This window comes from Bufo gargarizans, chromosome 2 (genome assembly GCF_014858855.1).
Source record: "Bufo gargarizans isolate SCDJY-AF-19 chromosome 2, ASM1485885v1, whole genome shotgun sequence".
Taxonomy (NCBI): domain Eukaryota; kingdom Metazoa; phylum Chordata; class Amphibia; order Anura; family Bufonidae; genus Bufo; species Bufo gargarizans.
The window spans coordinates 501,368,501-501,385,028 of record NC_058081.1 but is presented as its reverse complement, the minus strand read 5'-3'; the positions used below and the strand labels follow the sequence as shown (position 1 = coordinate 501,385,028).

Here is a 16,528-nt window from a genome sequence, read left to right as displayed (position 1 = left end):
TGTAAAAAAAAGAAGAATTATAGAAAACAGGCTGGATTCACATTATTGAAGGAGACGTCTTCTGATAGTATACATGTGATGCAGAAAAGGCATATATTAAAGGGTTTGGCCTCTTTCTTATAAACGTACTTATTTTAACATATGATGTGGCTGTAAAGATTACTAATATCCCTTTCTTTTTTTATTGTTCCCTTTCCGAGATCTCCTGCTACTATGCCACCCATAAAGAGCCTTCTTCACTGGTCATACATTGCTTCTTGTCCATGCAACATCGTGCCCTTGGGGGTCACCTAACCTGTCCATGTTTCAGTGATGGCCCCCATTCTTTGGTTACTACGTATGTCCTGATTCCCATGTTCAGTACATGCGCAGTAGAAGATGTCATTTAGCATCTACTGTATAATCAGCAGCATCCCTCCATGCACAATAGCAGTGCTTTATAGTAAGGGAGAGCTTTTACTACAGAACACATTTGTGTCAGGAAAGGAAATCAGAGCTTGCCCAGTACATTTTTGCAATATGATTTATGATCATTTATTTTTTTGCATTCCTCTGCATCCCCCAAAATATACAGTATAACATATAATCAAAATATTATGTCTCCAAAATCATGCCATCGAAAATTAGAACTCAGCAATTTGGAAAACCTTATACGGCCGCTTCGACAGAAAAATAAAAACGTTATGGCTTTTGGAATGTCACAAGTGCTTGGTCTTTAAAGCGGAAACTAAACAGTGGATGGAGCTGGAAGCAGAAGGCTCTGTCCGCTGTGTATACGGCCGCTTCGACAGAAAAATAAAAACGTTATGGCTTTTGGAATGTCACAAGTGCTTGGTCTTTCAAGCGGAAACTAAACAGTGGGTGGAGCTGGAAGCAGAAGGCTCTGTCCGCTGTGTATAAGGCCCTGTCAACAGAAAAATAAAAACGTTATGGCTTTTGGAATGTCACAAGTGCTTGGTCTTTAAAGTGGAAACTAAACAGTGGATGGAGCTGGAAGCAGAAGGCTCTGTCCACTGTGTAGTGGTTGTGTCAGCGAACTGCAGATCAGCTCCCATCAATGCGACACGGCCACTACACGGTGGATGGAGCCTTCTTCTTCCAGCTCCGATCACTGTTTAGTTTGCCGAAAACAGCTGATCAGTAGGGGTGCTGGTCTAACAGGATAGATCATCAAGCTCAAAAAGCTTGAATACCCCTTTAAGGTACAAAGTATGCCAGTCCTGAAGTGGTTATAGTAGCTAAGCTAAGCTGTTACGACTTGTACGACTGTGCCTGCTCGAATATTATGTGATTCACTGCCATTCACTTTCATTTTCTGCGTGAAAAATGAAAATTCAATAAAAATGAATTTGTTTTAAAAAAAAAAGCTGTCATGGTTGTGTCTGTCGATAGATAATCTTGCTGACCAGAGTTGTGAATACAGCTTTGAGGTATAATACAGACTATAAAGCAGGATCTCTTCAAGATGAGTTTTTTGTAGATTATATGTAGGCTGTAACATTGTGTTTATACCTCCTCACGATCTATGCAGCTGAACTGTAATATGAAGCCTGACCACTAGATGGCACAGTAGTCATAGAACTTCTTTGCTTGTCTGATGGACTGCATAACTAATAAGATATTGAATAAGCCCAAGCGATGTAATTGCTTTGCTTCCGGTGTCTGGCCTGTCTCACAATTAGCTCTGTGCTTTCTTCCAGCTTCCACTAAACGTATTCAATAATTACTTCAGCCTGGGATTTGATGCACACGTGACCTTGGAGTTTCATGAGTCTAGAGGTGAGCTGGACATGGTGATATCACCATTTTTAGTCATGTTCCCAGTTTTTGATGCATTTTTTTTTCCTATCAATCCATTGCGCACTGTATTCTTCCCTAGAAATACTGTATCCAATGCTGAATGCCATATTTACCCATAGCAACCAATGAGGAAGCTGCTTTTGTTTTCCAAAGGGTCTCTGAAACTTGATACCCACAATCAGATTGGTTGCTATGGGCAACTACTCCACATTTGACTTGCAGTATTTTTTTATTAATCTCCTCTTTTGGCTAATTGTCAAAAGATCCTTCTTCCTGATTCAGTGACCTGATAGCTTATATATTTTTATTTTATTATATTTTATGTACTAGTCACCCTTACTTCCCACTAGAAACACTATTATAGAGTGCCATGAATAACTCATTGATGGAGGTCCACCTGTTGAGTTCCTTAGTTCCAATAATAGACTACCTTCACATGGTCAGTATTTGATTAGTATTTTTCATCAGTATTTGTAAGACTAAATCAAGAGTGGATCCGATCTGAAAGTGGCCTTAGTCTCCAATAAATGCCACCCTTTCTGAGTAGAATGAGGGAGGTGGATTTCCCTTTTCGCCTCAGCAAGGGTCCCAGAAGTTATCCCACCACCAGCCACGCCTTTCTGGCATTTATGGTGTTCATCTCATAATATTAGCTTAACTATCACACTATTTTCCTTAGGTGTGCAAAGGATTTACATGTTTTTGAGTTAAAAAACAACAAAAACATGGCTGTCAAAATAGATCCCATAGGTTTTGCCAGGTTTCAACTAGGCAGATTCAAATGTACATCCATAATTTCCAGCCCCAGCTATCAGGGGGGGGGGGGGGATAGCAGCTGCGTCCAAGAGCTGGGGTTGGGGGATTGTGGAACTTTTTCTATAGTTTTTGTTTGGGGGGGGGGGGGGATTTCCCCAATTAGGGAAATCTAAATTAATAGAGAGAAGTCCCTCATTAAGCTGGAACTGAGAGTGTCTGTAAAGAATGTCTTATGTTCTAGAAAACCTTAAAGGGGTATTCCCATCACTAGGATATGCACCTCTGGGACCCGCACCTACAACGAGAACGGAGCGGGAAAAGCTGTGGCTGGAGGACCCCGGATTTCCCAGTCCTTCCACCACCAAGCGCTGAGTGTCTGTAAAGAATGTCTTATGTTCTGGAGAACCATAAAGGGGTATTCCCATCACAGACAAGGGGGGCATATAGCTAGGATATGCCCCCATTGTCTGATAGGTGCGGGTCCAACCTCTGGGACCCGCACCAACAATCAGAATGGAGCGGGGAAAGTTGTGGCTGGAGGACCCCGGATTTCCCAGGGTCCGTCCACCACCAAGCGCTGCTCCCAAAGAAGTGAATGGGAGTGCACCGCGCAGGCGCGGCCCCTGCTCCCATTCATTTCTATGGGACAGACGGCCCCATAGAAATGAATGGAGGGCGGCTGCGCATGCGCAGTGCGCCCCACGTTTATTTCCGCGCTCAGTACTCATTGTAGGTGCGGGTCCCAGAGGTGTAAACCGCACCTATCAGACAATGGGGGCATATCCTAGCTATATACCCCATTGTCCGTGATGGGAATACCCCTTTAAGGACTCAGCATGTCCATGCATCACACCTTGTAGATTTCAGGAGAAAGTGTGTAAGGCTGCATTCACAATACCGCATTTTCGGTCTGCTCCCAATCTGCATTTTTTGTGGATCTCACGCTGAGCCATTAATTTCTATGGGCCTGGAAAAATATGGACAGCACATGGTTGTCAGCCATGTGCTGTCCACATCCATGAGGCTGTGCCGCAAATTATAGAACATGTCTTATTATTGTCCATTTTGCGCACAAGAATAGGTGTTTTTACAACAGGTCCTGTGAAAAGTGCGGGATGTACACAGAGCACGACCATATTTTGCAGGGACTGTGATTTGTAGACCTCAAAACGGATACAGTCGTGTGAATGTAGCTTACTGCTGCAGGGAAATTGAGCAGATGATCACTTATTATAAAAGCTTCTATAAAACGGGGACTGTCCAAAGCGGATAAACCCTTTAAAGGGAATGTCAGCTGCAAAACAAACTGGAGTACCTGGTGTATAGGGTAAGTTCCACTGAGTCTGGTTATGTCACTTTTATCTCCAGACTCACTTACATTTCGACTCTGTTCTTCCACAAACCAGCAGTAAAAAGCATTGAGGGGACTCCCAAGCTCATGTGCATAATGGAGAGGACTCCTCTCAGCGCCATTACTGCTGGTTTGTTGGAGCACAGCACCAGAGGGCAAGAGAGGATGAAAATGAAGATTGCATAACCGGACTCAGTATCTCTTACACTAAACAGTGATTGCACTAGTTCAAGGGGTGTTTTGAAGTTGACAGTTTCCCTTTAAGATTGCACTGACTTTTAGCAACGTATTTTAGTTCTCCGATTCTCACTCTGTGGACATATTCCGTTCTCAGACTGATTCCTCAAGAGAATGATGAACTCACTACTTGATGTGAGCACCAAATTGTTCTTTCATTCTAGTAATTACCCTGACACCACAGCACAGATACAGTCTACAGTGAGAGGCAGAACCAGCGAAGTCCCATTAATAAGGTGTCACTCTTCTCTGATTCACTCTGAAAACTTTCCGTTCTCCTCAGCTTTTCTGGCGCCTGTTCCTAGGGCCAGGGATGAGGCTTAAAGGGGTTGTACCATTACCACTCAGGTCTACATGTTGTATCTGGTATTGCATCCCAGCCCTATTCTCTTTGGTGAAGCTGAAGTAAGGATGGGTCATCAATAATATGAACATTCAAGAAAACCCCTTTTAAAGGAAAACTCTAGATTCAAACACAGTTAAAGAGGTTGTAAGATAGCTGGGAACAGTGCTCGGCTATCTCTGGCAGTCCCATAGAGGATGAATGGAGTGGCAGTGAGCATGCTCGACCTGGACAGAGCTGTGTAGTTCACGCCCTGGAAGTTGGCTACCCCAAAAATAACTGATCGGTGGGGGTGCAGGGTATCAGAACCCTGCCTGTCAGATATTGATAGCCTATCCAGAGGATAGGCCATCAATAGTAAAATCTTGGACAATCCCTTTTAAACGCTATTTGAGTGTGTGGAAATTTGAATTTCTACAAGAAGTCTAGGTTAGGAAACTACAAGCCAGGACCTCCTAGCAAACAAGACTGCCATGATTTTCTCTATATATGATATAGCAGATAAACCCCTTGCAATACCACACACAGCCCATGGCCAAAGGGGTTCTGGAAGAACGGAGCCAAGTTTTACCAATCTCATACAACTCCTAATATACCACATTTAATGTTACCAGAGCACTACAGGATGACAGTTGCGATCCTGTGGGGTTCCAAAGGCAATTAGAAGATGTTTGAAAGCAGCTACAGATGGATGTAGCAGAGCTGGATTTGTGACAGCTGTAGAAAAAAAGACATGGACCATGTATGCACCTTATACATTGATCTAATGCTGCCGTGCAAAACTGATAAACATGAACATAGGTTCTTTATATATGTATAACTATATTTGCCACTGCATGGCAACCTTTTTCAAGGGCGTCCTTCACTAGCACCCCTGCGACCGTGGTAAGTGTCCTAGGCTCTGTCCTAGGGATAATATACTTACACACATATACAGAAAGCACGCCTAGTTTGCTCTTGAAGTGCTGTTTGTCCAGGGGTTGCAGGAAGAGGGACCAAGGCCCCAAGTTTCACAGCCTACATGTTCCTGTGTTTCGGCCCCCACCATCGACTCCACCCTATGACTATCTTCCCAATCTGTTGGCCAAGAGAATGTTGTCCAACTGCTTTTCTCCTACTTCCTATCTTTGATATGCTAACAAGGGACACAATGACCAAACACCATACTGATATCACTTAAAGGGGTTGTCCGGGTTCAGAGCTGAACCCAGACATCCCACCATTTTCACCCCGGCAGCCCCCCTGACTAGAGCATTGGAGCAGTTCATGCTCCGATGCTCTCCTTTGTCCTGCGCAAAATTGCACAGGGCAAAGGCATTTTTTGTAGATCCGGTGATGTACCAGGGCTCTCCATGGGGCTGCCAGGAACCCCTGTGATGTCACCGGCACTGATGGGCGGGATTTAGCTCTGCCCTAGCTAGTAAAACGGCTAGGGCAGAGCTAAAGCCCGCCCCTCAGAGCCGGTGACGTCACCGAACACACTGCCGGGCGGAAGTTTCCTCCCGGCAGTGTGTTATTGAAAACAAAAGAGCCCGTGCCCTGCGCGATTTAGCGCAGGGCAAGGGAGCGCATCGGAGCATGAGATGCTCCGATGCTAGCCTCAGGGGGGCTGCCTGGGTGAAAATAAGGGTATGTCCGGGTTCAGCTCTGAACCCGGACAACCCCTTTAATGGGTGAATCTCACTTAATTATATCAGTATATACAATATGTTTGTGTGGTCATCATACTGAGGGTCTGGCTGGGAACCATATTTTTCTGTAACATTGGAAAAGGCCCATTTACTGATCACCTTTCCCGGGATTGTACCCCGCCAGTCGGACATTGACCATCAATGGTCTGTGGTGGAAAAAAAAGCCCATAAATGATAAATAAAAACACAATAATGTACAATAACATGTGAAAAATATTTTCTAATATCTTACTTCTATAGTGAGATATGATCACTCGAAATTACAAGCATAAAGCATGAGGCTGCACTACTGAGAGATTCTGATGATTCCTGGAGACCATGCTTGGATCCAAATCAGTCACCATATTACATCAATATCTGTATCCTTCCTGTCTTTCATTGGTTCTTCCACAATAAATATTTATCTGTCTATTAAAGGGTCTTTCTGAGACTTTTTAACTGCTGACCTTTTCTCTAAATAAGTAATCAGTTTCTGATTGATGGGGGTCCAGCTCCTTGGCCCCCAGCAGATCAGCTGTAGGCAGCGGCACTCATATTAGTGCCATGGCCTTCTTGTAGCTTTACTTAGGCCAGCGACGTCACATTCATTATTGGTCATGTGGCCTAGGAGCAGCTGAGCCCCATTCAAGTGAATACCAAGCACAGCCGCTATACAGGGCATGCACTGTGTTTGGTAAGCTGCTTCCAGGAGCGCCAGTGCCTTCTCAAACAGTTGACCGGCGGGGGTCCCGGGTGTTGGACTCCCAACCAAATCAGAAACTGACCACCTATCCAGACATGCGCTGTACATGTACAGCCATAGCCACTGAGTCTGCTGTTTCACACAGCGTATCTGCAAAAGGCAATAACGCCAATCACAGACATTTACCCCCTCAGATGCCATTTCATTTGTGCAATTTGCATTTTTTCGCTTTTTTTTGTTGCATTTTTTCGCTTCACTTTCCCCAAAAACGGAATAAAAAGTGATCAAAATGTCATACACACTCCAAAATGGTATCAATAAAAACTACAGATTGAAAAAAAACTACAGATTGCCCTGCAAAATTGAGGCCTTACACACTTCCATAGATGGAAATCTAAAAAGTTATGGGGGTCAGAATATCAGAGCTATGTTATCCCCCATAACATAGCTCTGATATTCTTTTTAGATTTCCATCTATGGAAGTGTGTAAGGCCTCAATTTTGCAGGGCAATCTGTAGTTTTTATTGATACTATTTTGGAGTGTGTATGGCATTTTGATCACTTTTTATTCAGTTTTTGGGGAAAGTGAAGCGAAAAAATGCAACAAAAAAAAGCGAAAAAATGCAAATGGCACAAATGAAATGGCATCTGAGGGGGTAAATGTCTGTGATTGGCGTTATTGCCTTTCGCAGATACGCTGTGTGAAACAGCAGACTCAGTGGCTATGGCTGTACATGTACAGCGCATGTCTGGATAGGTGGTCAGTTTCTGATTTGGTTGGGAGTCCAACACCCGGGACCCCCGCCGGTCAGCTGTTTGAGAAGGCACTGGCGCTCCTGGAAGCAGCTTACCAAACACAGTGCATGCCCTGTATAGCGGCTGTGCTTGGTATTCACTTGAATGGGGCTCAGCTGCTCCTAGGCCACATGACCAATGAATGTGACGTCGCTGGCCTAAGCAAAGCTACAAGAAGGCCACGGCACTAATATGAGTGCCGCTGCCTACAGCTGATCTGTCAGAAAAAAATATTTTGCCCATTTTTTTTTTCCCCAGTATTAAAACACAATAAAAAGTATGAGAATGAAGGGAACATTACAGCATAGGGAATGCTGTAAAAATGAAACTCCTAAAACTATGGCACAGTTGCATTTTTTTTTTTCAATTTCACCCCATTTAAACATTTTTTACAGCTTCCTACTACATCGTATGCAATATTAAATGGTGACATGAGAAAGTGCAACCTGTCCTGAAATAACAAACCCTCATACAGCTATGTAAACGCAAAAATATCACCATGTCCTCAAGGGGTTAAAGGGCAATTGTTTAACACAACCTTGAAATAATCAGTCGGTGTATTAGTCTGTCTCATCTGCCAGTCTGGTCGTGCTGATAGGGCATTGTTATGTCTCATTCCGAATTTTATGTCTTCTGGCTTTAAAGTCTTGTTCATTTTTCACTCCAAGTTATTGCTTTGTCGTCTTTGTTGGTGCCGGATGGAAACTGGTTACATTTGAGTGTAATGGATTGAAACCTTAGCTTTTCAAGAGCATAATGCGGCGGGCAGCTGCAGCTCGGCTCATTACACACAGTGACGCAGGTCGCTGCTGCGGATGTCTGAAGACTCGCACCATAGCCGGAGATTAGGGCTGTCACAGAGGCTGTTACCTTCTATCCATCTATCTATCTATCTATCTATCTATCTATCTATCTATCCAGTATCTATCTATCCAGTATCTATCTATCTGTCTAGTATCTATCTATCTATCTATCTATCTATCCAGTATCTATTATCTATCTATCTATCTATCCAGTATCTATTATCTATCTATCTATCTATCTATCTATCTATCTATCTATCTATCTATCTATCTATCTATCCAGTATCTATCTATCTGTCTAGTATCTATCTATCTATCTATCTATCTATCTCCTATCTATCTATTATCTATCTATCTATCTCCTATCTATCTATTATCTATCTATCTATCTGTCTATCTTATCTATCTATCTATCTATCTCATATCTATCTATCTATCTCATATCTATCTCCTATCTATCTTATCTATCTTATCTATCCCATTATCTATCTATCTATCTATCTTATCTATCTCATATCTATCTATCTATCTATCTATCTATCTTATCTATCCCATTATCTATCTATCTATCTATCTATCTTATCTATCTAGTATCTATCGATCTTATCTATCCCATTATCTATCATCTATCTATCATCTATCTGTCTCTATCTCTCTCTCATATGTATGTATCTATCGATCTATCTATCTATCTAGTATCTATCTATCTTACCTTTCCCATTATCTATCATCTATCTATCTCTCTCATATGTATCTATCTATGTATCTATCATCTATCTCCTATCTATATATCTCTTTCATATCTTTCTATCCATCCCATCTCTATCTGATCAGGCAGCAGGGGGCAGCAGAGTACAGTAAAGGTAACCAGCTTCTTCTGCACACAAGGAGCGTATACTAATGCTGGTTGATATTGTAGCCATGCTCCCAGTGCAATTTATCATGAAAGCACAGTCAAATAAATTCGGAACGTTTAAAGGGACCCTGCAGTAATATCTCACCATCCAGAATTGTTTGTAGATAGGATTGGGACCATGGGGCAAGGTTGTGATCACGGCTTAAACCGCTATCGCCTTTTAACACAGGTTTTGTAGCGGAGACCTCATTACCTGATCTTATATCATTTTTTGTTGCTGAACATGAAAATGACATTGAAAATGTGAGCTAGCTTCTACAGTTACAGAGGGAAAAAGGAAAGAACACTGAGGGGCATTCATCAAGCTATAAAACGTTGTAAATTATAGCATGCGCCATGATTTGTAACTTTTTGAACTTCTCAACACTTTTTTAAAGTGGCAAGACAAAGGGTGGGGCTTAAGGAAGGGGCGGGGCCTATAATGACTTGTCAGATTTACTATAACGTACACGAGAAACTTGCCTTTATATATAGCTCAAATTTATCCCAGTCCCTAGCTGGGATCACGGACTGCCAGAGATGCGCCTAATTTATTAAGAGGCATCCCACTCCAGCGCAGGGAGATTGAGACTGGTGTATGGGAGCGCCCGTCTTGGTAGATCTCACCCACTGCGTATAATGAGATTCTCTTTCATTAGAACTAAAATGCACATCCATCCAGCAGTAATCTGCCAAGATTGCAGGGCTCCACGCTTCTCAGTGACTGCAATAGGCCTCCTGCACACAAATGTTTTCGTTCCGTTCCGTGCATTGGGGACCTCAATTTTTGGTCCCCAATGCACAGGCAACCTCCGTGCGGCTGTCAGGACGGATCCAGACCAATCCAACTTGAATAGTCGGCATCCTTCCGTTCCACAAAAATCTAGAGCAAGTTCTATCTTTTTGCGGAACGGAAGTACAGAACGGAACCCCACGGAAGCACTCCGTAGTACTTCTCCGCATTTGCAGAGCCATTCAAGTCAATGGGTCCGCATCCGTGATGCGAAATGCCAACGGAAAGGTGCCCGTGTATTGCGGATCCGCCTATGCGGGACACCTACGGTTGTATGCAGGAGGCCATATCCTGATGAAAATGCTCCCCATGTTTTTACTAATTTTTGTACCTTTTTTGAAGACACATGGGGCTTTATTTTTGTCATTTTTATTTTTAGTATTTTATTTTTTTTTCTTTATAAATTAGTGGTTTTCACATCCTTTTTTTTTTTTTTTTTATGTATCTATCGTTTTAATTTTGCCTTTTTTATTTTGCACTTTGTGCTGCCCATAAGGTCATATAAGAACTTTGGGGGACATTTAACGTTGCTATTTTTTTTGTTTTGTTGATATCTCAGGTAACTGGGGCTGACATACTACAATCCCCAGGGAGGTTGTACATGCTTGTATGACCTTACTGCACAGGCGGTCTGGGTCTGATAAGACCCAGCCAGCTGTGCAGACCCCGGACCCGGCAGTTACATGACCACTGGGACCAGAGAAGGAAGAGGCAGTGCTGTGTATAGAGCGACAAGGCAGGGATGGTGAAAAACCATATTCTCAATGGGGAGTCACTGACAGCGGCCTCCCCACTCCAGCAGCGGCACAATCAGTGTACAGCTGTGATCTCTGCAAGCACATTTTAAAATGTCCTTGGAGATATATATGCCGCCCGCCTGGACATTTATAGTTTGTGGGCAGTAGGGAAGTGGCTAACGGGGAAGATATCTGAAAGAGAATAGATGAAATACAACTACAAATTCTGCAGCCCATCTTCTTCTATGCCATTAGAAGTTAATCTACAGACTGATGGAAACTATCGACTCTTTCTCTTTTGACGTCACTCAACCGCCTCATTTTTGTTTCAGCGTTTTTTTTACTTTTTCCCTCTGTAACGTCCAAGCCACTGGAATTTTCAATATAATTGTTATGTTTAGCAACATAAAATTGTGTAAAATTACTTAATGTCTCCAGTACAAAAAAAGCTTCCTAATTTCTGTAGAACAGTGTCTTTAGTTGATAGGGTTGTACACTGAGAATTACCATGTACTCAGACTGTAACACTGGTAACAGGTTCTGTCTTTTCCTTGCAGAAGCAAATCCAGAGAAATTCAACAGTCGCTTTCGCAACAAGATGTTCTATGCAGGGGTAAGTGTCCGGTCGCGCATGTGTCCTCCCACATTTTCTCCAAGGGGAATTTAAACCTCACACTGAGCACTGTTAATGGTGTGCGAGAGCCAGGGGCATACAGATACTGTGCATATAAAAAGTCTACACACCCCTGTTAAAATGTCAGGTTTCTGTGCTGTAAAAAAATTGAGACAAAGATAAATAATTTCAGGACTTCTTCCACCTTTAATGTGACCTATAAACTGTACAACTCAATTAAAAAACAAACTAAAATCTTTTAGGTGGAGGGAAGAATAAAGATAAAAATAAAATAATGTGGTTGCATAAGTGTGCACACCCTTAAAGTAATACTTTGTTGAAGCACCTTTTGATTTTATTGCAGCACTCAGTCTTTTTGGGTATGAGTCTATCAGCATGGCACATTTTGACTTGCCAAGATTTGCCCACTCTTCTTTGCAAAAACACTCCAAATCTGTCAGATTGCGAGGGCATCTTCTGTGCACAGCCCTCTTCAGATCACCCCAAAGATTTTTAATCGGATTCAGGTCTGGGCTCTGGCTGGGCCATTCCAAAACTTTAATCTTCTTCTGGTGAAGCCATTCCTTTGTTGATTTGGATGTATGCTTTGGGTCGTTGTCATGCTGAAAGATGATGTTCCTCTTCATGTTCAGCTTTCTAGCAGAAGCCTAAAGGTTTTGTGCCAATATTGACTGGTATTTGGAACTTTTCATATTTCCCTCTAGCTAAACTAAGGCCCGAGTTCCAGCTGAAGAAAAACAGCCCCTTGGCATGATGCTGCCACCACCATGCTTCACTGTGGGTATGGTGTTCTTTTGGTGATGGCAAAAAAGTTCAGCCTTGGTTTCATCAGACCATAACACCTTTTCCCACATGCTTTTGGGAGACTTCAGATGTGTTTTTGCAAAATGTAGCCTGGCTTGGATGTTTTTCTTCATAATAAAAGGCTTTCATCTTGCCACACTACGCCATAGCCCAGACATATGAAGAATACGGGAGATTGTTGTCACATGTACCACACAGCCAGTACTTGCCAGATATTCCTGCAGCTCCTTTAATGTTGCTGTAGGCTGCTTGGTAGCCTCCCAGACCAGTTTTCTTCTCGTCTTTTCATCAATTTTGGAGAGACGCCCAGTTCTTGGTAATGTCACTGTTGTGCCATATTTTCTCCACTTGATGATGACTGTCTTCACTGTGTTCCATGCTATATCTAATGTCTTGGCAATTCTTTTGTACCCTTCTCCTGACTGATACCTTTTAACAATGAGATCCCTCTGATGTTTACGAAGCTCTCTTTGGACCATGGCTTTTGCTGTGGGATGCGACAAAGAAAATTTCAGGAAAGACCAACTAGAGCAGCTGAACCTTATTTGGGGTTAATCAGAGGCACTTTAAATGATGGCAGGTGTATGCTGACGCCTATTTACATGATTTTGAATGTGATTGCTTAATTCTGAACACAAATACATCCCCAGTTATACTTATGCAACCACATTATTTTAGTTTTTGTTTTCTTCCCTCCACCTAAAAGATCTGTTTTTCAATTGAGTTGTACAGTTTATAGGTCACATTAAAGGTGGAAAAAGTTCTGAAATGATTTATCTTTGTCTCATTTTTGTAAAGCACAGAAACCTGGCATTTTAACATGGGCGAGTAGACTTTTTATATCCACTGTACATCACATGACTCCATAACAAAATTCAGATTGGGCTTCACATGCAACTGAAAGGTCATCATTACATCTTTAGGTCCAAAATTCTGTGCTGATTAACTGTAATACCTCTATATTAAAGGGTAGCTCTGTGTGATATATTATATTATATATACATGTTACTGCCACTAGGGGGGGTTAAATGCATATGGATGTATACAGTATACTAGTTTTCTCAAGGGAAACAGTATAAATCTAAATGTAGTTCTGAAAGTGCCACAGCTGTTCTTATGTGTGCCACTGACAATAGTTGAAGTCTAGGGCTGCTGATGAGGTGTTTGTATCAATGTCCACAGCAGGATCTAACGTGCGCTAGTTGGTAAGTTGCTTGCAGGTTACACAATGGTCCTTATTACAGAAACTTTGATAAATACCATAGTGCCAAAATGTATTCTATGCCGCACTCGCCTAATACCAAAAGGTGGTGGATATAAGCTCTTCTTTTCAACCTCTGTAAAGACCCAGCCACATATTGAAATGTTACTACTGCCAGTAATGCTTTGCGACAATAAAAGAAGCTATGCTGTACTAGGATACTGTCACCATTTTTATTTTTTGAAGAACTTTTGCTGGGCTCCGGGTTCATTCCTTAAAAGGGTTTTCCTAGATTTTACTACTTATGACCTATCCTTTAGGATAGGTCATCGGTATCTGATCGGTGGGGGTCCCACAACCAGGGCATCGGTGCTCCTCTGAGAGTCACAGCCTTCTTGCAGCTTACCAAGCACAGTGCTGCACGGGTATCACGCTCAGCCCCATTCACTTAAATGGGGCTGAGATCTGTCTAGGCCACATGAGCGATAAACGTGTTGTCACTGGCCTTACAAAAGTTGTGAGAAGGCCACTGTGCTCAAAGGAGCACTGGTGTCTTCTGAAACAGCTGATCGGTGGGGGTCCGATCAGATGCTGATGACCTATCCTTTAGTAGTAAAATCTCAGACACATATCATTAGAGAAGGCAGTTTTCAAACGATCTTAGACTCCATAAAGTGCAGCTAACCCTGAATTTCTGTCTGTATATAGAAATGAAAATCATTATGATAAAGAAACAAGGCATGAGGTGCTGCATACCTCGGCAAATGCCCATGGTTGACTATGTGTTCAGCCCACACATTGGTTACCAATGAAGGCTTTATTATGTTTAAACTATTTTTAGTTTTGGTTAGTTTGCTGTTAGAAAACTTTCTAAAGTTCTAATCTGTCTCTGTCTTCAGGCTGCCTTCTCCGACTTTTTACAGAGGAGCTCTAGAGATTTATCCAAACATGTGAAAGTTGTGGTGAGTGCTGGGATGTCACGTACTTGGTTTTATTTACAATGTAGCAGAACAACTCCATCCATGTCAGGTTCTCCACCTTAATTTATAGTTGACAGTAGAAATCTGATTAATAAAGCAGGTGGACATATAAAGTGGCATGGTGTTCTGCTCACATGCTGAATTCAAACATGATGGTTTAGATGAACATTGATAGGTAACCCAGGTATGTGTTATTTACAATGTAGCAGCACAACTCCATCCATGTCAGGTTCTCCATGTAACTGTATACATAATCTGATTATTAAAGCAGGCTGGCACTAGGATATATCCCCTTTGTCTGATAGGTGCAGGTCTTACTGCTGGGACCCGTACCTATATCGAAAACGGGAAAGTGGTGTCTGGAGGACCCTGGGTTTTCCCAGGTCCGGCCACCAAGCTCTTTCCCCATAGAAGTCAATGGGAACGCACAGTGACCACTCCCATTCATTTCTATGGGACCGAAGCAGGGGCGTACATAGAAATCACTGGACCCCATAGCAAGTATCTAAATTGGGCCCCCATGCCACATTCATAGCCCCTCCCACTACCCGTTCCTGGCCAGTATATACAGCAGCGTACTGATATGTGAGGTATGAGGTATAAATTACAGCTCCTACCTCACATATCAGTACACTGTTGTATATACTATACACTGTTGGGTATACTTCATACCTGTGTGTGCACTGCATCTATTATACTGTATATGAGACGTACAAGGTATAATAGTGCAGTGTGTACAGATATATATGATGGTTATTGTATGAGGTAATAGTGGTTGTAACTGTCTGCAGGACTATATATATGAGTGAGATATGAGTAAAAAGTGGGAATGGGGTAAAATGAAGAGAAAGAAGGAAGGCCTCCTCTTACCACTCCATAGAGAGTTCATCCTGCAGTTGTGATGATGCTCTGTGCAGTTCCTTTACTACATGTACAGGACCTGTGGTGGTGATGATGATGTCATCACAGCTCCTGGCAGATGCCATACTCTGTGCTGTTCTTTTACTAGATGTACAGGACCTGTGTCACTCGTCTGGTTCACTGTGGGCCCCTTTTCTCTACGGGCCACATAGCAGATGCATCTATTGGAGGTACACCACTGGACCGATGGAAATAGCCAAGCCAGCGCTCGGCTATTTTTGGCAGCACCATAGAAAGGAATAGAGGCCAGCTGAGTTTACGAGAAAGGGGGTGGGACCTGCACCTATCACACGATGGGGGCATATCCTAGCGATATGCCCCCATTGTCTTAGATGGGAATACCCCTTTAAGAATGACATGCATGATAACCTTGGTGCTTCTCTCCTTCTCCGCTGTCACTATAGTACCAGTCTAGCGTCAAGGTTAGCAGCTGAGTAAAAATAGTTGCTAGACATACACTTCTTAACAACCACAGTCCATTATATCCGTATATATTTAGCAGTCCGCAAAAAACGGATCCGAAAAAAAATACTGATGACGTCCGTGTGCATTCCGTATTTTGCTGAACGGACCAGCTGGCCCTTCATAGAACAGTACTATCCTTGTCTGTAATGCGGACAATAATAGGACATGTTCTATTTTTTTGCGGAACAGAAATACGGACATACACAAACGGAATGCACATGGAGCACCTTCCATTTCTTTTGCGGACCCATAGAAATGAACGTAAAGAAAATACGTTTGTGTGCATGAGCCCTAAGAAGGGTTGTTAGGAGTTAAACCAAATTTATCCTGTCATAGTAATCAGATTTTTATACAAATCCATGTAGCTAGAGGAGCCCTTTAGGGCTCGTTCATATGAACGTTTTTTTTAGCGTTTCGTATATGGGCCGTTTTTCATGTTCTGTATCGGTTACCGTTTTTGCGGAACCATCTATTGAAAATGTTATGCCCAGCCCAATTTTTTCTATGTAATTACTGTATACTGTATATGCCGAAAAACGGAACTGAAAAACAAACCGGAAACAGTACTGAAACAAAAAACGGATCAGTTAAAAAAAAGGCCCACAAAACACTAAAAAAGCTATACGGTCGTGTGAACAAG

General features: G+C 42.4%; 1 protein-coding gene across 5 annotated transcripts in view; it reads left to right on the top strand.

Annotated features, from left to right (window-relative positions):
- The window catches only part of DGKI (diacylglycerol kinase iota), a 249,688-nt gene that overhangs the window by 84,393 nt on the left and 148,767 nt on the right, over window positions 1–16,528 (top strand). For all 5 annotated transcript variants that reach the window (XM_044281241.1, XM_044281242.1, XM_044281240.1 and 2 more), the window contains exons 15-17: window positions 1,701–1,779; window positions 11,441–11,496; window positions 14,422–14,484. In XM_044281241.1, coding sequence (XP_044137176.1) covers window positions 1,701–1,779; window positions 11,441–11,496; window positions 14,422–14,484 — 198 coding nt within the window. The remainder of the gene's footprint in view (window positions 1–1,700; window positions 1,780–11,440; window positions 11,497–14,421; window positions 14,485–16,528) is intronic.